The 24,329-nt window shown below is 43.0% G+C and overlaps 1 protein-coding gene across 1 annotated transcript in view; it reads right to left on the bottom strand.

Annotated features, from left to right (window-relative positions):
• Positions 1 to 10,798: 10,798 nt before the first annotated feature.
• The window catches only part of LOC144799886 (uncharacterized), a 32,344-nt gene continuing 18,813 nt past the window's right edge, over positions 10,799 to 24,329 (bottom strand). Inside the window, exons 4-6 of the mRNA XM_078671495.1 lie at positions 23,731 to 23,882; positions 18,572 to 18,684; positions 10,799 to 13,042 (exon numbers count right to left, since the gene is read on the bottom strand). Coding sequence (XP_078527621.1) covers positions 12,868 to 13,042; positions 18,572 to 18,684; positions 23,731 to 23,882 — 440 coding nt within the window. The 3' untranslated portion in view covers positions 10,799 to 12,867. The remainder of the gene's footprint in view (positions 13,043 to 18,571; positions 18,685 to 23,730; positions 23,883 to 24,329) is intronic.

The following is a 24,329-nucleotide window of genomic DNA, read 5'->3' as shown; positions in this document are numbered from 1 at the left end:
ATTGCGCTAGGCTATGCCACGGTGCAGCCTCTAGCTGCACGTTCATTATCAGCCAACACGTAGTACAATGAGGATCCATTAGGGTGCCCTGTGACATTGGTTCCACTTTACCACATGCCACAGAAGGTACGTATCCGAAGCTCTTACCACTAAATAAGCATTTTCACCAGATTTAAAAAAAAAAATTATCATCATATGGTTTAGGTCCTTCACAGTAGACTTGGGGCCAGATGTAGGTAATTTTAATTTACCACCTCTTAAATACCGATTCATACCGAATCGGTATTTAAGAGGTGGTAAAATAGAGGGGGAGAGATGTAGGTATTTCAGGTTCGGTAAATACCGAATCGTTAAGATTCGGTATTTACCGATTCTGTAAATACCGATTCGGTATTGCCCATTGATTCCTATGGGCCTTGCAGCCCATAGGAATCAATGGGCAATACCGATTCTGTAATTACAGAATCAGTAAATACCGATTTTAGCAAGGGTGCAGGGGGTGTCACTTTGACACCCTCTGGCACCCCAAAAATAGGCATGTGCGCCATGTGGCACACAGACATGCCCTAAGGGCATGTCTGTGTGTCACATGGCACAGGTGTGCATGCACACATGTGCATGCACACCTGGATTCGGTATTTTACCACCCAATTGGATTGTGTGGTAAAATACCGATTCTTAAAGCCCTGTGGCACTCTGACATGTGCCAGCTACATCTGCATTTACAGAATCGGTATTTTACCGAGTCTGTATTTACCAATTCAGTAATTTTACCAAATCGGTAAATACAGAATCGGTAAAATACCGATTCTGTAAATGCATGCCCTACATCTCAAAAGCCAATTACCGGTCGTTAACGGCCGAATTCGGCCGTTACCGACCGGTAATTGGCCACCTACATCTGGCCCTATGTCTCTTCCAAAAACATCTGGATTTATGCCCGGGTCAAAATGTACGAAATATCCAAACGCTAGAGTAGGGCGCACACCCCAACAAACCAATTCATATTTCTCTTCATGTCTGGCATCAACGGGCTTGTGTTTCAAACTTTTTTGTCATCATTATGAAATAGGTTTCATGCAATTCCTGATTGGTATTTTGTTCTAGTTGGAGTGTGTCATAACCCCACGAAGTGTTTTTTGAATAGATGTACCTTGTCCGGGCAAAAGTCAATACATTTGGGGTGAACTGAGAGCCCATAGACTCATGCAATTTGCTGTAAAATTGAATGGTTTTCAGACCAGCCTTGCTGCACTGCTACATTCCTCTGAATAGTTGCAACTACAGAAAATTCACACCATAAATTGCATGAAACGTATAACTGATTACCTATCACCCACCAGTACTTTCCACACAAGAGAAATCCTTCTCATTGGCAGCTCTTTCAATATTTTATTTTTGAGATTCAATGAATCTGCCTGGCTCCAACAGCAGAGCGGTCTCTTTGTTTTGAACAATTATGACATCTAAAGCCATAGATCTGGTTACATTGACCCAGAACAGAATAAACATATCCTAGATCAATCAAGAGAGTTGCCCAAGAACAGTCCAAGATCATACCAAGAGTCAGTAAGGACTTTGTAACTTCTCACTTTAAGCCAGGCCCCTTGGTTTCTAGTACTCTCCCCTCCCTGTTAGTTCATTCTCTTATGCTATCTGAATCCATGCTTTGCGTTTGTCACGGTGCTCTTGAAGTTGTAGCAGGGATACATTTACAGCATAAGGACAGATTTGGTGAAGATGACTGCTAGCATCTCAGGTTCACATTAAGAGATTTTAGGGGATAGGTGTGTGGATGTTGGAGGGCCCGAACCTTAGTTTGAAACGCCTGCTAATACTTGTGGGGATTAAAAGGTCAATGCCTACAGAATGGTGGAAATTCAGCTGTGGTTTGGCTGCATTGGTCAGGGGATGGCAGAAGGGCAGAGCAGTTTAGTTTTCACAGTGGAATCTTTTTCTGCAGCACCCGGACTCCAGTATTTGTAGAGTGATGAGGCTGCCCACAGCCCCTGCTGACCCACTTTTGAGTGCGGGCCTGGTGTCTTCAAGCCTTGAGTTATCAGACCCAGAATTTATGGGCACACGATTATCAGACCCAGAGTTTGTGGACCCAGGATTATCAGGCCCACAGTTTGTGGGCATAGGATTATGGGACCAGGGTTAGTGGTTGTAGGATTATGAGGTCAAGAGATCATAGGCGTAGGATTATGAGGTCCAGATTTTATGGATCCAGGATTATGAGGGCCAGAGTTTGTGGGCATAGGATTATCAGGTCCAGAGTTTGCAGGTTTAGGATTATGAGGGCCAGATTTAGTAGGCACAGGAATATCCAGAGTTTCCCAAACTGATAATGCCGAACCTGGAGATACTAAGAAACTCGTAGTTGCCTCTTGGCAACTCCGTTATAAGACCCTTGATGAATGGGAAGCATCCATTACCACGCGGTAATTGCATCACAATGCCTTTACATCGCGGGTATTACAGTGCAAGTCGTTACAACGACTTGCGCTGGATGGCGCTCTAACCTAAGGAATAGTATGATTTACTATTCCAACACCTTCCCTACCGTACGTAGACTTGTGTTGGAATAGTAAATCATACTATTCCTAGGTCCAGCGCTCTCCAGCGCAAGTCGTAATGACTTGCGTTGTAAAAACTGCGATGTAACATACCGCTTTCATTTTGATCGTGTTGTAACGTCACATATTCTTGATGAAAAGTGTGTTTATCTGTAAGAGCTAACTCTAATCTGATTAAGTTTAGCTGACTTTGAAAGTGAGTATCATGTTGGATTTTCAAACTGAGGGTTAGTGTATGCTGTCTGAATTATTTTGTTTTTGATGGCTGCTTGTTGACTTAATAGCGTGGCATGGTCATTTTCAATAATCAAACATATTTCTGTGTTCTAAATGGAGCCCCTTGAGACTCCACTCACCTATAACAGCATACAAATTCAGCAGTATTCCAACAACACACAACTCTATTTGAAAGACTCCTCCACTTCAGTCTCCTACACCTCCAACACTGCCCGCACCTAATCCAGTCCTGGATGTCCCACACCTATACAAAGATCAACCTACCACAACAGGATTCCAACTATTCTGCAAGAAAATCAAGTGTCAAATAGTTCACTCCTGGCTCGGCAGCATGAACCTAGATGAATCTAAAGCCGGACTTTCTGTCTTTAACATGTGTCTCTCTGGTTCACCGTGGACACTGCTCTCACTTTCGTGGAACACATTGTCAAGGAAACCTGTTATCAGCTCTCTACTGAAGAAATTGAAACCATTCCTCCTAGCATGCAACTTCAGAACTGCCTCTTAGGTTTCTTACACTTGCATCTGGTTGGTGGCTACACCCTGCCCCTTGGCCTCCCAGACTCCACGCTGGCATCCCGCAAGCCACAGCAAGCCACTTCCAGGACATTAAGAAATATGAGAATGATCACCCCCATCCTGAAAGAACTCAACTGGCTGCCTTTGTCCCTCACCACCGTCTTCAAAACCAGCTGCATAATTTACAAAACCATCGGAACCGGCACCCCGTCTTATCTGGCTAACAAGCCCACACATCCGTAGCCTCTTGGCAGACCCACAACCAGGGTACCATTCGTTTGGTCAATAAGAAGTGTGAAAAAGAATACAAAAACATGGCAATGGACTTTGTGACCCTAGAATCTGGAACTGTATCCCAGTGTCCATTAGGACCTCCCAATCCAGATTATTAAAGAGCTGAAGACACATTTCTTTAAAGAACTCTACATCACAACAAAGCAGCAGGCCACCTATGCTCTCAGAGCCCAGCTTCCCTTCCAGTCAGGTTTCAGGTTTTTAATGTCTTTATTTCAATAATAAAATCATAAAAGACAAAAATAAAAAACATTACAAAACATAATGAGCATATTATACATTTTAAAGCTAAGACAGATTATTAAATTTTGTTAGTTATACAAGACAAATATAAACCCGGGACTAAAAAGCAAAGTTTAGCAAGAATTTTTTTAACTTTAAGTAAAATCTTGCATGGTACAATTAAGATGGATTCCTTCTAGCCCTAATTGCCCATGCCCAACCTAAGAATTTGGCCAAGCATATCACAAAAATTTCCGAGGTGTTAGTTTTCAACATCTAGATTGCCTCGGAAGACCTTCTACAGGAAAGACATTTGAACAGGGGTTTTAGCCATGTGGAACGGGGCTCAGAATACTGCGGACAGGCAAACAATAGATGACCTTCTGTTTTTTTTGGTCTGGGCACCAGCTACAGAAACTAGAGGAGGTTTTACCCCAGGATGAAGTAAATGAATTCAAAGTTAAGGCACCCACGCGAAACTGATGATAAAGTTTCTTGTCCAGTGGTCTGGTGATGATGTCCCAGTAAGACTCACGGGAGGGGTCTAGCTTAAAGCTTAAGAATCGTCCCGTGAGGTTACCAGAGCTGGAAGCAGTTACCAAAGAATGGCGGGTTGAAGCCCAAAATAGTTCTTTGAATTCTTTTTTTGATGGAAAAGTGTTGGTGCTTGGGGAGACCCACAGATGTTTGAGACCCATGTCGTGCAGGCTCTTTTTCACCGAACGAAGCCAAGGGATTCGTTCTGAGCCCCCCCCATGGACCTCACCTCTGCTAACTCCTTAGCAAATAATGTGAGATCCGGGCAGGTCCATAAGCGCCTCCAAGTAGCCACTACTCGGAATCTCGCCATGTCTGTGATTGGTTGGCAACCCATATCATGACAAAGGGGTATCGATGGGGAAGACTGTGGTAACCCTACCAAATTCCGTAAAAATTTGCACTGGATTTTATAAAGACTGGAGAGGTCCATATATCCCCATAGCTCAGCCCCATAGAGTATGGCAGCATTTATTTTGGTGTCATAAATTCTCAGGGCGGGGATGACCCGTTTAGTAATAGATTTCTTCTGCTCGCGCAGAAGACAGCCAGTCAATTGGGCAAATTTTAAGTGCTGCGTCGCGGTTTGATCTTTCCACGACAGATGGCGGTCCAAAGTGACCCCCAAATAAGTCATAGTTTCAACTTGTTCCAGGTTGACCCCGCTCATTTGAACGTTACTGCGTATGATGTTGTTCCTGGTTAAAACCATGAACTTGGTTTTACCCACATTTACCTGGAGGTCATTTTTCGCACAAAACTCCTCAAAACGGTTCAGGGCCCGCTGTAGGCCTGCCCGGGTCTTGGATAGGAGTAGGGTGTCGTCGGCGAAAATAAGCATGGGGAATTTGGTCCCTGCCAAGGTCGGGGCATCAGTATGGGTGGCCGAGAAGAATTTTACAACTTGATCTATAAAAAGCAGGAAGAGAGTGGGCGCGAGGACGCACCCCTGACGAACTCCTCGGGTTACAGAGAAGGAATCCGTATGTTGTCCCTGTGCTCCCCACCTTACCCTAGCATAGTTCTCTTCGTGCAATCTAATAATCAGCTCCAGTAGTGCTCCAGGCATTCCCAATTCCCTCAGTACCTGCCACAATTTACCCCTGGGTACCAGATCGAAGGCTGACTTCAGATCTATAAATGCGGCAAAGATGGTACCACCGCCTAGCAAGACCACCTTCCAGAAGATCATACAGAATCGGAGCACCTGATCAGTGGTGCTCGTACCAGTTCTAAAGCCCGTCTGCATGGGAGATAGTATGTTTTCGGTGTCCATCCACCCCTGCACTCTGGCCAAGATCATACGGGCAATGACTTTTTGGAGGCAGTCGATTAAGCTAATCGGGCGATAATTGCCCGGATTAGATCTGTCTCCTTTTTTATATATAGAAAGAATCTCGGCCCCCTTCCATGTTTTGGGAATACAAGCCCCCTTTGCTATAGCATTAGCAATGTTTGTTATATATGGTACCCAAAGAGCAGTGTTTTATTGAAACAGGTCGGCTGGTATTTGGTCCAAACCAGGAGCTTTCCCCCGCTGAGTTAAACCAAGGGCTAATTCTGTCTCGATATTGGAGAAGATCAGAGTTGGTTCGCAGAGGGTCATTACATGCAACTTATTCAAAATAGGGGGAGGGTCAATGCCTTCTGAGCTAAATTGAGTGGAGTAATGGGTTATCCAGACTTCTGGGGACACATGGTTAGTTGGAATACGGGAATCACCATCCTTCCCCTATTTTACTATGTCCCAAAATTTAGTCTGGTTGTTTGACTTGGTGGCCTCCAAAAGATCAGCCCAATAATCATCCTCCCACGCCCTCTTTGCTTCCCACTGTACTCTTTTGTACAGTTTCCTAGCCTCCTTAACATCAAACTTATTTCTAGATTTAACTTTTTCGACTAGGTTGCGGTGAGCCTCCCTACAATCTTTGTTATACCACTTGGCCCGGGTGGCAGGCGGTCGCCCAACACCCCTCTGACATGGTTTGGAGATAAGTAGCTTAAGTTCAGAAAAACATTGATCATGTACGTCCATAATTTTGTTAGGTTCTGAGGTACCCCACCTTATGTCCTTTGGCATCATTTTATCTGATGCGAGCATCACCACTTTTTCTATGTTGGTCTGTATGGTTTCGTCACCTGATATGTTGGACCACTTCAGTCTCCTTCGATCGTTTGATATGGTTACAACCCCAAGCCCCTTATGGTCTGGAGCTTCCAGTCTTACCACACCATGCACCTTTAGTTTCAAAGACAAGGGATTATGGTCGCTTTCTGGACGGGGGACAATTTCCATATCAACCAACAGACTCCAGAATTCCATTTTTAAAAAGATATAGTCTATGCGACTTTTCCTCATGCCATTGTCAAAAGTAAAATTGGCGCCAAGGTCGGATGGAGTACAGCCGTTTGCAGCCCTCAAACCCCAGGTGAGACAAAAAGCAGTCCAATTCAGGGCAGCCTCCGTTGCTTTGACCGGATTGCTGATCATTAAATCCGGTATATTCCAAGTAGCATCCTCTTCATGCCCCCAGCTGTCCCCTGCTGAATAGAGTGGCTCAATGGTGCAGTTTAAGTCGCCGGCTAGGAGGATCAGTGTTCCTTTGTTCCACCCTGCCAAAAGATTGTCCAGAACACCCACCATCGGCGGGCAACGACCACCAGGGAGACCACGGGAGTAGATGTTGATAATGAGCATGTCCTGACCACCTTCCTTGCTCAGCCCAATTGCCAAGATGTCGGGATGATCGACATAAAGTTCGGTGGTTGTGTATCCCCAGTCCTGTTTGACCCATGTTATCAAACCCCCTGAAGCACGCCCTTTGTTACTCTTAGTTGCGGGTTTGAAAAAGTTTATAAAACCAGCTCTATGTGTATGTGCAGTTGCCCAGGTTTCTTGCAATAGTACTGCGTCATATTTATCGATAAACTCCAGCCAATCCTCAGAGTCTATACGAGCCTTCACTCCAGCGACATTCCAAGACACAATATTAAAGGTTGCTGTGGTGGGTTCAGTGTGATTATTACCTAAATGGACCGGGGAGGGGGGGAAGGTGCGGATGGTACTTTTGGGCATATTTCTGACCCCTTTTTCTTCTATATAGATTTTTTGCACACTTTCCCCCTCAGCCAGGACCCTCGTTTTTACCTTTTTAAGTGGCATGAGCTGATTACCCAACAAAAGTGTCGCACGTTTAAAGGGAGTATGTACTTCTTCCCCGGTGTCAGTGGTAGAGTTAATCAGTGTGGTTGGAGAACACAGTCAATCTACCAGCTCCAAATCAGACAGTGCTCCAAAGTGGTTAAAAAGTAGGGGGTACTGTTGTAAGTGGGGTGTTCTAGGCCCTCTAAACCTCCCATCACTGACTCTCCACTGGTGTGGGCCTATAGAATGGTTAGTATGTGAATGAGGGTAAAAATAAGCGAGGTCCAAAGTCTGGACGTCGCCCTGCCGGGCAAATCTTGCTTTTCGTCGTATTAGGTTGACCACCCAGGGGTCTTTGAAAGATATCAGGATACAGTCCCCTTCCAGGTCTTTAGTGCCCTTACCCACCCAGTCTACTCTCCTTACATATAGGATTTCTGTAGGGGATGATGGAGGTAGGGGGCGAGTTTTATTTAGCCAGTAAAGTACTTTGTTCCGCAATTCCCCTTGGGTCTCCTTAATACCATCCCGTAGGGGAGCTACACCAGTTAAAACTATGGTATATTGGGACGCTTCTGGGGGTAGATTGACTCGGGGAGTGGGGCGCAACTTTTGTTTACCCACAGGCTGAGTCCTAGGGGATTGGGGATTAGTGGTACCCCTACTGGGTGGTTGAACTGGGGTAGTGTTAGAATGTTTTGCCATGCCTTTAAAAAGTGACTGGGTCGTTTTAGCTGAGTTAGATTTGATTGGGTTTATCTCCCTTGGTGGATTATTTGGGAGACCTCTACTAGCATTGGTTATAATGGCATTGGACTTTGCCCCTAGTATGGGTTTGTTAGTATTGGTAGTTGCCCCTAGCGGTGCCGGCTTGGTTACCTGGGTCGCAGAGAAATTATCTGCTGACTGTTTTTGACCCTGGTTCGGTTTACGAGCCCCCACCCCGGGGCTAGTTGTTGATAAGTTTTTCAATAAGCCCAAATTAGTGTTTACTACTGTTTCCAGTGCGTCGATTTTAGCGGTCATCAACCTTGTTCGTTCCAGGACCGGGAGCAAAATGGTCTTTAGCATAGCCTCGATTTTGACCAACAAAGTATCGTCACTATTGAGGCATGCATGTAGGACAGGGATTAGATGACCCAGAGGGAGCTAAAGATGGACAGTACACAATTGGAAAACCTTGGCGTGGTTGGGGTGGATTACTCACACTAATGGTGTCGTTCAATTTGGGCTGTTTAAGATCTTTATCCCCCTGGGGACTTGAGATGTATTTTCGCTTCCGGGATATCGGTTTTGGGCTTGTTTTGGTCAACTCAAACATATTAGGTGGAATGGAATCAAAAGATTGGGGTGAGTTGACCAAACTGTGTTCATCATCCCCTGCATTTTGGCTTACATCCCCGACCCCTGGCTGATTAACATTTGGTATCTGGGCGTGATAGTTTGGGGAAGGATGACGGTTAACCCCATCTCCATCCATATGGACTATTGCCTCAGTCTCGATGGTAGAAATGCAATTAAAAGCTGCATGAGAGACAGGGCTTTTGGCTAAAGCTAAGGTACCCAATGAAGAGCGCTTTCCAGTGACTAAATCAAGAGATAGCCTTTGTTCCACCATTTCTATTTCTTTTTCCAATATTCCAGTGGCCCTGGTGATAAAGGCGTCCAGTGGGCCCGAGACTACGCCCTTAGATGTTTGTATATGAACTAAGCGTTCTTTCCCTGATCTCAGTGGCATGGTTAGCTATTAAATGAGTAGATAAATGTTTTCACTATACTTTTGATGCTGTATGACCCCCTCCCTTGTGAAGGCAGTTAATACAAAATACCTTTTTTACACCTTGCAAATTGATAGGTCTAAAGAAATTTTTAACAGGGGTCCAGGCCCAACCCAACCTTGTCCAACCACGGGCGGCCACAGACGGTCCCGCCCTTGTCCCGGGCTTCTCCCGGCGCCCTCCCGCGCGCTCCCGCGTAGCGGGGTTTACGGCTTCTTTAAGTAGCTCACTAATAGATGGTCTAGCGGGTGGGCGGGGCCGGCAGGGAGAGCAGCCCAGCTGGTCCCAAGGGCGCGCAGGGACTCCTGGTCCTTGGAGTCCCTGCAAATGCTCGCAGCCCTGCCGGTTACCAACAGAGCACCCCTGATGATCCTTCCAGCTGACGCCTGTGTCAGGGGGCGATGCGGGACCCGCGCAGCGGGTCCGGCGAGGTCCCGAAGTGCCGAGTCTGGCAGGAGAAGGTAGTAAAAGCTCCAAGAGGCGCTGTATCCACGAGCAGCGCGATGTGAGAGGGAGAGCCAGTCACTCATTGGCTGTGCCCTTACCCTTGACCCTGCACAGCATTCTGTTAACTATTGTCTAGGTTTGAGATCTACAAATAGCACGTACATATTCAAAAACCAAACCACTGGTGGGTGAAAATCCCTGAACTATACGGAAAAGTACCAAAACAGTGGTAGAATTGTGCTCTAGAAATACTAATATGATAACACTAGATTCCACCACAGGTCTGACCTCTGGTGGACATTAATAGATATCATTGCAATTTTGACATTGTTGTCTCTTTAACAAAGATTGTAAGTGAAATGCTATGTGTTTTTACCTCATTTTCCTTTGTCCCCTAAAGGACATATATTTAGGAAGAATTAATCAGCATATACGAGATTTTTTTGTATGTTGTATTTCAATGTATTAATACAGATAAAATTAAGAATGAACAAACCAATCAAAATGAAACAAGCACAACTACACTGATAAAACTCTTGCTATCTTGCCCTCAGACATTTCATTAGCAAATTAAAATGTATCTGCGCTGGATGAAAAAATAAGAGGGTGGTAGAAGGCTGGAGAAAGGGGCAGAGTCAAACAAGATAAACAACCAAAAACACCAACATCAAAGTGTCCTTAGATGATATATATAATGCATGATCCAAGCGAAACCCTATATATATATATATATATATATATATATATATATATATATATATATATATATATATATATATATATACACACACACACATACACCCCCCACATCTATATGTCCATCTCTCTCTCTCTCTCTATATATATATATATATAACAAGTGTGTTAGCCCAATAAAAAATATCGGACTCGTCCCTGCGAGTGCTGCGTACTTTCTGTACATATAGCTTTGGTCTGTAAGGGACCAGCGTGGTGTCCGTCACCCCGCCCGAGCAGCACCCGGTCGCGAGTGAGGGGGAGCTGACGGAGAACAAGCCTGCAATATATATATATATATATATATATATATATATATATATATATTATGGTTTATGAGGTACAAATCATGCATCAAAACAATGACGAACTGCACAAAAAGTACCATACTAGCATGGAAAGAGTACAGATAAGTGGGAGGGTAATGGGGAAAAGTAGTACCCAAGGAATCCCTTTCCAACGTTCTCTGATTTCCTCCTAGAGATTGGCTTTCTTCCGGTGAGCTTTTGTTTCTTTGATTGGCTGAACTTTCCTTACCTTTAAGAATAATAATAAGAAGGTAAGTATCCCGATTTCAATATAGGTAACGTAAGCTGGTAATATCACTGTTGTTAACTATTGTTATTTACCCTTACCCTCAAAGCCTTAGAGACAGTTATACTCCTTTTGACTTGGAGTTGCATGATCTTGTGGTGTTTTTCTCTATAGTTGTTCAAATTGCAGTTTCATACTGGATCTGGATGAATTTTATTTTGTGCACTAAATATTCTTAACCAATTCTCTTACTATTAAGCTAAATTATATTTTATTTTAAAAATCCAACTCACTATAGTGTAAATGAAGGACTTCTGCTTTCATTTAATTTTGCCACATTTTCATTGGTTAACTTTTATTTAAATTACCTGAGGAAACCAGCGCTCTTCATATGTAGACATGCCTGGTTCCTGACACCTCTTCAAACTAGTGCTCAATGATGCAGGCTTCCGCAGTTTTAAATCTCCCACCTTTAAAAACTACATGAGAACTGACTAAGGGCTCCAAAGTCTTCCAACGCTTCTGAATGGCTACTGCGACCACCAAAGGCTTGCATCTATCCCCACACAGTGAATTGGCAATCTAAAAGTGATTATTTAAGAAAGACTGCGACTAACACTGGACTGGTACGAGTGAGTGAGCGAAAGGGTCTGTCTTGCTACCGCGATTCCTGAGAGAGTCGGGAGTGTTGTGTTCTGGGTTGTCTAATCATTTGTAGCTTCGTGATTATGTAGGAAAACAAAGGAGACATTCTAGCTAATCGGTTTTGGGAGTTTGGGTACTGAAGATGGTAGGAAGGCTCAGCCCCTACACACGAGGTCCTGTTTGACTGCTCAGAGTTCTGTGTATGTGCAGAATCCCTGCAACAGTGATTTTTTAAGAAAGACAGCAACTAACACTGGAACCTTCAAGGATTTTCAATCTACCACGCTACAAAAACCAGGATTCCGTAATCCAATCCCAAATCTTGTCTTTTTTTTTTAAGTTCATCGTTCCCTGGGTACCTCATCCTATTTCAGTATTAAACTTAAGATTCTACATGCACACATGTGGCTCTATATGCTAGTCCACCAGAACACAAGTCCATTTTGCCATGTCCTGGACCAAGTACAGGAAGAGAAGGCCCAGAGCCCAATGTATATACAGGAGTCAATGTCTGACTTAATGTTTCCTGAAAGTGTCCATGAGGGTTGCACATAGATTAGGTACCGCTTAAAGAGGCGGGCTTTCATCCTTTCTGAAGTACATGATTGTAGGATCTTGTAAGATCTGGGAGGATTGGGGCGATACGTGAAATGTAAACTATCAACATGTTTATCTTCTGGAGGTTTTTCTGTTTCCACAGACAGCCAACTGGAAGTATGTCACAATCCAATATGCAGAAGGGGTTTTCAGAAGAGGGTCATAGATCATTACATCAAGCACATAAGCTGATCTTCACATTAGGCGATTTCCAACCTGAGTACTTCAGACGCGGTTCCATCTTTTGGCCTACATTGCATCCATATTTGTTCTAGTTAGAAGTCATTATCTGAATTGCAATTGTCATTGGGGTCCAAATTGTTTCTCGTCCAAGTCATCCAATACAGTCTCTTACTCCTAGTGCAACCGTAATGGACTCCAGTGAGAGTGAACTCTAGAGCGGGATAATTTTAGGTGCATCCATATTCCTTTCCATAGAACTTTGTATTTATTGGCTTCTCTGCTGATGACGTCACATAGAAACATATGACTTGCATGAAGGCATGTCTATGAATAGTCGAGAAGGCAGACTCCAGACATCGAAAAGGATGGTTAGTCAAGCCATTGTCAGAGAGAGTGGATACTAGTCGCAGGTTGTTTAGGAAAATACACCGGTGCTATTGAAGAACACCTCGTCTGTATCCTTTTCACATATGTATCTTAATCTTCTCATACAGTTATCATCATTCCACGAGAAAACACTTCCCGTCTGCTCTGTTGTGGCACAGTTTTCTACACCTTTATAGTTATCTGGCTCTCGACGTTTCCAAAAACTGTTTAGAAAAAAAATGGGACAGTAAAAATAAATGTAATGTCATTATTCATTAATAAGATTGTATTACATGTATTACTATTATGAAAGCAATAGATTAACAATAAATAAGGTCTTATGGTAACAATAATTAGCAATTCGCCTTATTTATTTATAATTCTTATAAAGTGGTCTGTACCGACTGGTATCCTGGCGTTGGCCATAAATAAGGGTGATACATGAGGAAAAGAGGGAAGTACCATAGGAAAAGACAGAATCAGAGCTCCAAGAAAAGGGATGACTCTGTGCCAATTACTTTGGCAAAAGCCAGGTTTGAGTGCCTTCCTAAACTTTAACAAATCAGTCATAGCTCTGAGGAAGGGAGGAAGTGAATTCTAGAGCTTCGTTGCATGGGCCAAAAGTTTTTCACAAAATAGTAATCACTTGTTTTTTAAAGAGTGCTTAATATTGCAGCTAAGGTGGTTCTAAGAGTCGAAAGGACAGATAATGATGTTACTCAAATTTAATTGTATCAGTTTGTTGGGATCGGAAACACTTAAGAGTTGCTCTTGGAGGAATTTAAATCCTAATCTTTAAATCAAAAAGAGGTGTTGAGTGTTGAACATCCGGAGAGATCTTTATGGTGAAACAATTGAAAAATACAGTTAACACAAGTTACACATTATGGATTCTGAGTATAGAAAAAGGGCAATAGTTATGAAATAATAGATAACTTCTTTAGATTTCAGCTTCATTGTCCTTAAGAATTTTCTTAGTCTCGGATTTAGAGGAAGAGGTTGTATAGAATTTATCAGCACCCATGACTGCATTATCCCTAGAGTGGAATTCTATAGTTTTATAAGAACTTGAGAAGTAAGCATGACTTTCCTGCTCACTGTTCTCTCAGCAGTCAGTAGCTAAGGGTGGTATAGGGGACTGGAGATTGGGTGAGTAGAAACGCTCTGTCTTGGGGCTTCATGAGGCATATGTACTTCCACCCTCCCTTGTATGCCACTTATAAGTGGATGATTGTTGGTGAACATGCTACTAACACAAAATACAGCCCTTGTTGTGTGCAGTACCATATGCAAGATCAGTGATGAGTACCAAACTACCCAGCATAGGACTATACTAAAGAGCTCAGATGTATTTCCTCCATGAGAAAGAAAAAGATTAGCCAACTAAGAAGAATGTAGAGTGTCACCATACACTACAAGGTAAAGACAGCCCATTTGTATGTCCCACCTGAACAGTGGACCACAGAGCTGGCTTGAGGTGCTAAGAAGCAGATGATGGCAGTAGGAAAGAAGGAGAGTTGGGTGTCCGAACATTGGTTGCTGGAGGATGGCTAGCGAAGGAATCCTAGTTAATGACAATGGAACAGATGACCAATGTAGAAGGACTTGGGCAGGTTGTCAGCAAGATACTGCCTTTGCAATGAAACACTTGTAGGTCTTTGTAGGGGGGATGTATGCAGTGAACCATGAAAACAGGAACGACAAAATATGGTGCAGCAATCTCTCCTAAAAAGTTATTTTATTGGTGCCAACTCTGGCAAGACCTCTTTGGGTTCTAATCTTTACTTGTCCTCCTCATTAAGTGTGGCCCAGACCCTAAATGGTGGATAACCAGAGCCCTGTCAATAGACAGAGAAATTAAGTTTTGATTGGATTCTTCCTTTCACAGATGGAGAAAGGGGACAATATGTATGGAACTTCTGATGTTTGTAGCATGACATTGTGGGCTGCAAGCACTGACTGTGTGAGTCGAGTATGGAAGCAGGTGGACCTTCGTCTGCAGGCTGAAGAGGATGCAGTGGTTTGTATCTGAAAGGAAGGCAGTGAGGTCTAGACCCTTTCTGGGCATCTTTTTGACAGCAGAGTTATTGTTGCCCCGAATGTCCAAAGCCCATCTCCTTCACCCCGAAAGTAGGTCTACATGTACCGCTGTAAGTGTACCGGAGCTAGAGCCAACAGGACAGTTGCTCTATCTGTCCACTGGTTGTTTGAGCCGGAGCTAAAAGGAACCTTGGGTTATAGTTATACTAGGTACAGAATGTTAAGCTAGCATGGACTGTGGAACCAGTACAGGACCAGACGACGCTAGTCCCCAAACAATGGAGAAGGTTATCAGAAACGTCAAGGCTGAATCCAAACTAGATCCATCCAAGAACAATGCTGCACATTTCCTAAACTCAAGTGGAAGAACCTACCACCGGTAATACTGCACCAAGTAGACTGCTGCTCTGTGTAGCCCTGAAGACATCCGCATTTGAGTGTACACAAATAGATGAAGCTCAGGAAGTCCTACTGACCTGGAAGAATTCTCTGTTGATCCTTGGGCTGGTAAATCAGCACAGACGTCTGTGGCATAACCAAGTCATCACCAAGACAGAGCATGGTGGAGCTCATGCTGAAGAATGCTACAACTTCTAAGATGTTTTAGAATTGTTCTACAATGTCTACATCAAAGGTGCATGAGGAAATCACATGAAGGTAAGCGTGACAGTGACCCACCCTTTCAGGCTTTTTGAAACAGATTTCTGACAGGTTGGTTGTATTTCAATAAAACATTTCAATACACTACTGCACCTTAATGAACATTAATTGTCCTCTTAATGGTTTATCGTTTTCGAATTATCACCCAGGCATTCATTAAATTAGTTGCGTTACACACGTTAATCCTGTGAATATCCATACCATTTGTAGTCATTTTGTTTTTTTGAAGTCTTGTTTAATTTTTAATAAAATTTGGTTTGGAGCTTGAAGTCTTTTGTCCTAACTGTTTTGCTTGGGTTGTTCTCTCACCAATTTTTCCATGGATTTCTTTTCTGCTCTTGTCTACCGGTCAAAGTTCTCAGACCAAACTATACACACCTTTGTAAATACCACAATACAACATAACCCTTTTAAAATATGGAAATTACGTGGTCAACAGTTAGCCTGTAGAAGATTGTGTAGTAAATGTCCTAATTACCCGTAATACTTCATTCAGGACATAACACTTGCACGTTCCTCATTTTCCTGCTCCCACGGCCCTTCTCAAACTCCATCCCCTGCAGAAAAACACATCTCTTTGTGTTGACTGCATCCCCATGGAACTGTCTAGCTTACATTTTTAGAAGTACCTCTGGAGCTAATATGGAGTTTCTTGGGACTTCTTCAAAATTTAGCCACACTGGATTTGCAGTGATGCTCTCTTTACACCCGAATGTGTGACCATGAGCAAAAGTTACATAACACATCATTTCATTTTGGTTTTCTGTGTTGTACTCCTTTACCCCCGCTTCTCCACACTCAAGAATTGTTGCTTCACTTCCTGCTTTTTCATCCTGAGTAAAACCTTTGTGATAATTGTTCTTGATGGAGTGCATGTTAGTTGTCTTGGATCAGGTATAGATTATGTACCTGACATATAAACTTCTGGCATCCCACCACCAACGCTGCCGAAAGATAGTCCACTAAATCTTGGCTATTGCTTTTTCATAAATGCTGAGCAAGCAAATGTTGGACCATCTTAATTTTGTATTATTTTTGGTTTCCCTGCTGCACTGACGCTTCGCGTATGAAAATAAACCCTAGACACCTTTACTTATCTATGTGCTGGCTTACAGGAAGTCACCCGCTGAGTGGCATATTCATCAGGTGTCGTTGAAGAGAATTACACTTTTGAGGATTGCACCATCATATATTTCAGCCCTTCCACTCCAACTGGCACATCAGCACAAGTGTCCTCTTCCTCCCTAGCACACTTTCATGTTATGAGGACTGATCGTTAAACTAACAGGTCCAGGCATCTACATGTCATGTGGGTGACAAGTAATGGGTGGCAGGAAGGGTTAGAGTGTTTTTAAAACTCGTTTTAAGTAAGTGAGAGGAGTAATAAAATGATGATTAGTTAACTTGGCAAACACAAGGAGATGATGGACGGAGCGCTGAAACTTTTTAGACATTCACCCCGAGTCACAGATCTGGGTTGAATCCATCATCGTTTTTTAGCTCACTTCACCACCCCAGTTCAGACACGGCTATATGTAAATCAGTCCTGACCCTGTGCCTCATGGGAACAGTCCAGCCCGAACTGCCAAGCCAGGTCTTCCCTGGACCAGAAACAAGCATCCTGAGATCACTTTCGGGCTACAAGCCCTCCTAAGCCAGGCTAGCTTGATTCCAGTGGCAAAGTGAGCAAGGGACCCACATCTGGGCATACCCTGCCAACTTAGGGCGAACAAAGCAAACTCAAGGAGATGATGGACGGAGCGCTGAAACTTTTCAGACATTCACCCCCAGTAACAGATCTGGGTTGAATCCATCATCGTTCTTTAGCTCACTTCGCCACCTCAGTTCAGACCCAGCTATTTGCAAATCAGTCTAACCCTGTGCCTCGTGGGAACAGTCCAGCCCGACCTGCCAAGCCGTATCTTCCCTGGACCAGAAACAGCAAGCGGAGGACGCTGGAAGAAGGGAGACACCGCGGCGAGGAGGAGGGCAGGCAGAAGACAAGGTAAGTGGTTTTAAAAAAAGTGTTTAAGGAAGCTGGCCTCGTACTCTGCTTCACCAAGGAGTCATTGGTAAAAGTCTGCAAACTCTGCTGGTGGAGCAGAGTACGATGCCCGGGGTTACTCCTCTGCACGTGCAGGAGGAGGGCGGAGGAGAGGAAATGCAGCTATGTTTGTGTCTGATCAATCCTGGGCTCTACCACATTTTATTTTATTTAGGTAAATACTCTTCTGTTTCCTCTGTCCTGTATTCGGAGCTCTAATGGGTTTGGGAATGGAGAGGAGCATACATGGAATGGGTCATAAATCTTCACCTGTACGCCGGATGAGGAAAAAGAATGAGGGTCGTGGGGAGAGAAATAAAAATAATTAATGCAATATGATGAGCAAAATCGAGTGATGCTATATAAGCATGAAGAATGATAAGTTATGTACGATGAATAAGGAATACAAATTAGGGATGATGGGTGAGAAGTGGCGAATGAGTGATCAGAAGTGACGAATGACAGATGACAAGTAGGAACGAGAAGTGAGGAATGATGATGGATTTAAGGTACTTTGTTCAGCAGGCCTAACTAGGTCCCTTTAGCTGACCTGCACTCCATCGTGGTCAGCCTGAAATTATGACTTTGTCCCGGCCTAGGTGCGACCAGATAACCACAGTTGGCACTATGTGTTTTTTGGAGATATTTCCACTTAAATCTGTAATATTGCATTTCTCTGGTTCTACTGTTTGGGTTTGTCATTTTAGTCTTATTTATTAAATAGTACCCTATTTTTCTAAATTGGTCTGGAATTTGTCTTGTATTTTGTTTCACTTTATAATTGTGTGAACTGCTGCATACATACTCTACACATTTCCTCTGAGATAAGCCCGAGTGCTCTGTGCCATGCTACCAGAGGGCTGAGCACAGGTTAATTTAGGGTTTGCTTGTGACTTCACCTTGACAAGATGGTTATTGCTTGAGTGGGGTTTCATAACCCCTCAACCGGTTACCAACTTTTACATCAGCTATTAATAAAGTGCCATTGAATATATAAGGAATAACTCACTTTAGGATGTTAGACGAGCCATCCTCCCAGAGCCACTGGCCTTCCTTTTGATAGTCTGAATATCCAATCCAAAATGTATCGTCTGAATTTCGTGATCTGCCGTTAATAAACACCTGAATATATTGTGAATATATTTGTTAGTGTGCACTTTACATCAAATTCATAAAAAAAACACTGAATCCAAGAAAAGAGCTTGTCAACGCATGCAGGTAAACAAGTAAACAAGTATTATCACTCCTCCTCTATTACAATTAATAAAATTGACCAAAGACAATTATCGCAAGAGAATACACACTCACTATTTTCTATCCTACCGCATAGAAGGCATGACATCACAGACACCAACTTTTATTCTTGTGTCAATAAGATACCAGAAATAGAAAAAGAATCAATGAGCACAACAGCAATGCACCAACCACACACACACATCGTCTACTATAATGTTAATATAACACTGAAACCAAAAGGGGAACAATGACGTACATGGATCCCCATTATGTCTAATGTTAACTACATGATGTCTTTCCAGTACTTAACTATTAGCTTGCATCACAGGTGGAAGAAACTTTATCTGTCTGTTTACTTTATGTGATGTATACTGTGCCTATCCACAAAGAGACAAAAAAGATGATCTAAGGCTTCATCTTTTGGTCACTTTGGATCGTGTGTTTTTCAATACATGACCATTGTATTAGTGGCCACTTCTAGATGAGAGATGTAGTTTCCTTTAAAGGATTAGTATGATTAAGGTGTTGTGTCCAGTGTCTGAAGAGGGAGATTATGCTGATGAATTTATGGAGTGGTTTGTAGCAAATTTGGGTAAATTTGGGTAATTTTGATTGGGATGAAGACCATAAACTCTGGGTTCCAGACACTCGAGCCTCCCCAACCCGGAAGAACTGGACCCCTATCTTGTGTCACTTGGAGAGAATGTCTTGAGACCTCAGTTCTCTATCAACATTCAATAGATTCTACTCTGATCAGTATAGAACTGGACCGCTACTGGTAAATGTGGCATCAGATCACTTTGGCAGGCTCCATAGTCTCTGCATGTTGCCTGCAGTACCATGAAGTGCTAGCAGAAGACAGCTTCTTGAGAGTTTACTAAACACCTACATACACCAAGAGGGAGATAGTGGACAAGACATAGTATACCATCCACACTGGTACCTATCAACATAATCACTGAAGGGACTAAGGGACCATTAGTATCCATGTATTACTGTCCCACCCTTGTGTATCTAATGTTGATCCAGACAACATAGAGCAGTTTTAAAGTTTACCTGAAGGCAAATTTATTCAGAAGAAAAGTCCCATTCATCTACTTTTTAAAATAATCTCCCCTAAGAGCTTTTACTTTAGAGCCCCTTAACCCTTCAGCATGATGAGGGATGAAGGACAAGCAGCCCGAAGATGAAGCAGGCCACCTAGGTTGGTAAGGCCTTGTGTCCATTTTAGGAAAGATTTCTCGATGACCAACCTCATCATATATGATTCTTTACATTTCCATATTCTGAGAGCCACCATGATAAGAACACAGTTCACTAGGCAAAGCTTTCTCCAGTGTTGGCCAAGCAATTGCATATTGACATAGCATCTTCGTCCAACACTATGGATTTCCTTAATATATATATTCATTAACCTAGTTTGACTTCTCCCGCCAAAGTTATAAACCATGTAAACATTTTCATTTATATTCCTACTACTATTATTGAGTCAGTTGGAATCAATGTAATCAATATTATAAGAAGTTTGGGGGGCAGAGTTTATGAGATGGAGGCTGCTGCATTGGGTAGTGATCTAAAGTGTTACAATCAATTGGAGTTATTCTTGCTTTTATCAAATGTCATTATCAAAACATAAAGAAAGAGCACCTCTGTAGAGCTAAAAATGGACCCAAGGTTGCTAAATAATTGAGGAACATATACAATTTACTCCCCCTCTTTCCACCTGGAAAAATCAGGTCAATCCAGGAATTCTCCAGTCTGTGGGGATTAACTCATCATTACTGCATGTAACTGTGGAATTGGTGTCTGGAAACCTAACTGCAGGGCACACTGTATCAGCACCTGAATCCCGGTAACTCATAATTGATGACTATGTGCTCTTTTTAACCCCTTCGATGCTTATGACGAGCTCAGCTTGTCATGAGGCACAGTGGACGGCCCACTCACGGCTAATTCCCCGCCTGTGCGGGGGTTCTATAGTTGTGGGCGGAGTCGTGACGAGCTCAGCTCATCATGAGCACAAGTTCACTATACAGCATGACGAGCCAAGCTCGTCACGGGCACCCTGGCGCTGTGAGCGGCCCCTCCCCCCGCACCGCCGGGGAATTACTCCCACGTGGAAGTTTTAATGATTGTAATGAAATATATCATCTTGGATCTATTCCCACATAAAGATATTACCCTACTTAAATAAAGTTTTCACTCCGGATATATTTTAGTAGAAAGTTGACACATTTGTATTCAATAACGTTTAAATAAATTGGGCTTGGTGATTACAACATTATAGCATTTTTACACAGTTTATGTAATAGGGGCTGTTTGATAAAACTTTAGAAAACAATTTTGCTCATTTGCAAACAATGTACAGATTTCAGCAAGGGGTAAACATTTGCCACTGCGCAAAATTGTAGTTTCAGATTATCCCAGGAAGATCCCTCCTTCCCGTTGTAGCTCTTTCATTAGTGGTGCCATTACTGTCCATGACCAGGACTGGTTCCCTCTAGGGACATCATTACACACTTAAATGGGTGCTACTGATACCAGGTGATTTTACTACATCAATACTGGGCAATTACTGTCCTAGAGAATGGGTAATAATTAACCCTCGGTGTAGTGGGCGTAGCGAGGCTATGCGGAGGTCCACGGAGTCTCAAACAAACTCCGTGGAGCTCCGCTACACCACCCGCCTCCACCCCCCCATTAACAAGTATGTAAACATTAATTCAAAATGCATTAAAACACTTACCACTGTACTGCAGCGTCTTCGAGCTGCAGTTCTCCTCTTCCTTGTCATTTCTGTAATCTTGGTGAACACTGCGCAGGTGCGGGCGTGCATGTATGCGCAGTTTTCACCAGGATTACAGATACGGCGAGGAAGAGGAGGACTGCAGCCCGGGGACGCCGCATCACAGAGGTAAGTGGTTTTAATGTATTTTTAATTAATGTTTACATACTTGTAATAGTGGAGGTGGAGGTGGAGGTGGGGCTGGCCAACTGCGCTCCACTGTGGAGTGTGCAGAGATTTGCCTTCTCCGCGTTCTCCATGGAACGCGGAGAAGGCAAATCTCCGCACACTCCGCGGGCGGAGCGGAGGTCTCCACCCGGGGTTAGTAATAATAAACATGCCTGGAATATCACATCTATTATTAGATGTTTATCTTAATTTCGGTCACTTTTATGTTCACTTATTCCACAGATTGTTAGCAGATGGAAAGTAACTGGAAAAGCAGATGGCATTGTCAAGTGTGGTACTACCAGTTGCATACCCTCACCTGCAATACCAAGCGGGATGCCGCACACCAATAATTTGTTGTAGTGTGGCATCATAGTTCCACAGAAAAACATGCAGAAATACCTCTGCACACAACTGGTAGTGATAGCCTTGTTGGTGTCATTTTGATCTCCACCTAACACTAATCACCATGGCAACCTTTCTGTTTTTGGGGGAAACTTGCAGGTAGATCTGTAAGTGGCTTCCTTCAGTTGATTTGGCCTGGAAATTGCACTGCCTCTCACAGATATATCACTCTTTCCTCATGTGAAAGAGTGTTGTAAAGTGCTATCAGTCACGAGGCACGACACGCCAGTTCATGTAAGATACTTCTTTACTGTGTTATTTCCATGTACACATCAGTGGGAAAAGTATATATGATGTGAATAGGTAAATAGGACACCCCAACAGTAGCAAGGACATCTTTGTTTAGCCTTCGGACCCCAAATGACTCACACAGGCAATATTCCACACTTACCATTCCATTCAAAATTTATTTTACACTTACCATTCCATTCATGTTTTATCACTCATGCAACCAACATTCCACACTTATCATTCAATTCATGCTTCATCCCTCAAGCTGCCAACATTCCACACTTACCCTCTACATTCACACTTTATCACTCATGCAGCAAACATTCCACACTTACCATTCATTTACGCTTCATCACTTATGCGGTCAACATTCTACATTTATTATTCCATTCACACTTCAGAACTCAGGCAGCCAACATTCCACACTTTCCATTCCATTTATGCTTCATCACTCATGCTGCCAACATTCCACACTTACTCTCTACATTCACACTTTAACAATCATGCAGCAAACATTCCGCACTTACCATTCCATTTACGCTTCATCACTCATGCATCCAATATTCCACACTTACCATTCCATTCACACTTTAGCACTCATAGTCAACATTCAACACTTACCATACCATTCGCAGATTAGTACTCATAGAGCCAACATTCCACACTCACCATTCATTTCGCACTTTAGCACTCATAGAGTCAACATTCCACACTTACCCTTCCATTTGCGCTTTAGCACTCATAGAGCCTACATTCACACTTACCATTCCATTCATGCTTTAGCACTCATAGAGCTAACATTCCACACTTACCACTCCAGTCACTCTTTATCACTCATGCAACCAACATTTCACACTTACCACTCCATTCACACTTCATCACTCATGCAGTCAACATTCCACACTTACCATTCCATTCACAATTCATCACTCATGCAGTCAACATTCCACACTTACCATTCCATTCACACTTTAGCACTCATGCAGCCAACATTCCACACTTACCATTCCATTCATGCGTTATCACTCATACAAGCTGATCAGTGGCCTAAAATGTCGGGAATGGTTATAACACATTCCTTTTCTTTATAAGTACAACAGAGATCCTGATGTAACACAGAGCTATGTTCATAATTAATTAGTGCTTTGCATCGTTAAGTAGAATGAGAAAACCATGGTGAAGAAAGAACACTTTGGATAAGGGAAGGAAATACTTTGAAGAGAAAAGACTTTTGTTTGCTTCCATGTATATTTCAAACACTAGATCCAGACGTTGTAAGATGATAATGATCTAAATCTACTGACTACAGGGCTGTGATCTACTAGAAAGTGAAGTTAACGCACCTGTTCTTCCCGGCTGTTCACTGACACTAGCTGGGACTTATGAGACATACACCATTGTCGGCTGATCCACCAGTTCTGGACTTCTTCTGAGAAATAGTAGCAGTGCAGATTTTGGAATGTCCATTCTTCTTTGCAGGACCTACAACGAATGGCTGAAAAGAGAGGGCCAGACGGGGAGGAAATAAGTGTTGTTAACGTTTGATATAGTTTATTGACAGCTTGATTGATTGGTCATTTGTGTGGTCCTTAGTGACTCAAAGTGGATGTTGTAAGCGTGGTAGATTTTCAGATTCTTTTGGGAAGAAATTAAGTGCTTAAGTATGATCAATATGTCAACAGTTGCACTGGTAGCTTAAAGAAACTATCTATTGGAACCAGGCAGGACCTGTGATTATTCAGAAGCAGTTCATCTTCAGCTTCCCTGGATCATTTGTTGTAAAGATTCTGGATCAGACTGTGTGAGACATTAGTAAAGAGAGGCCACAAAGAATTGGAAGACTACGACGAGAAGTTGGCGGTTGGGCAGGTGTCCTGTGGGGTGCCATTGTGTTATTTGCTCCAGTTTATTCTTTAAACAAATCTTTTCTCTTCCGCTTAAG

The sequence above is a fragment of the Lissotriton helveticus genome, chromosome 12 (assembly GCF_964261635.1).
Source record: "Lissotriton helveticus chromosome 12, aLisHel1.1, whole genome shotgun sequence".
NCBI classification, from domain to species: Eukaryota; Metazoa; Chordata; class Amphibia; order Caudata; family Salamandridae; genus Lissotriton; species Lissotriton helveticus.
The sequence above is the reverse complement of the archived record's forward strand: the minus strand, read 5'-3'. Positions and strand labels throughout refer to the sequence as shown.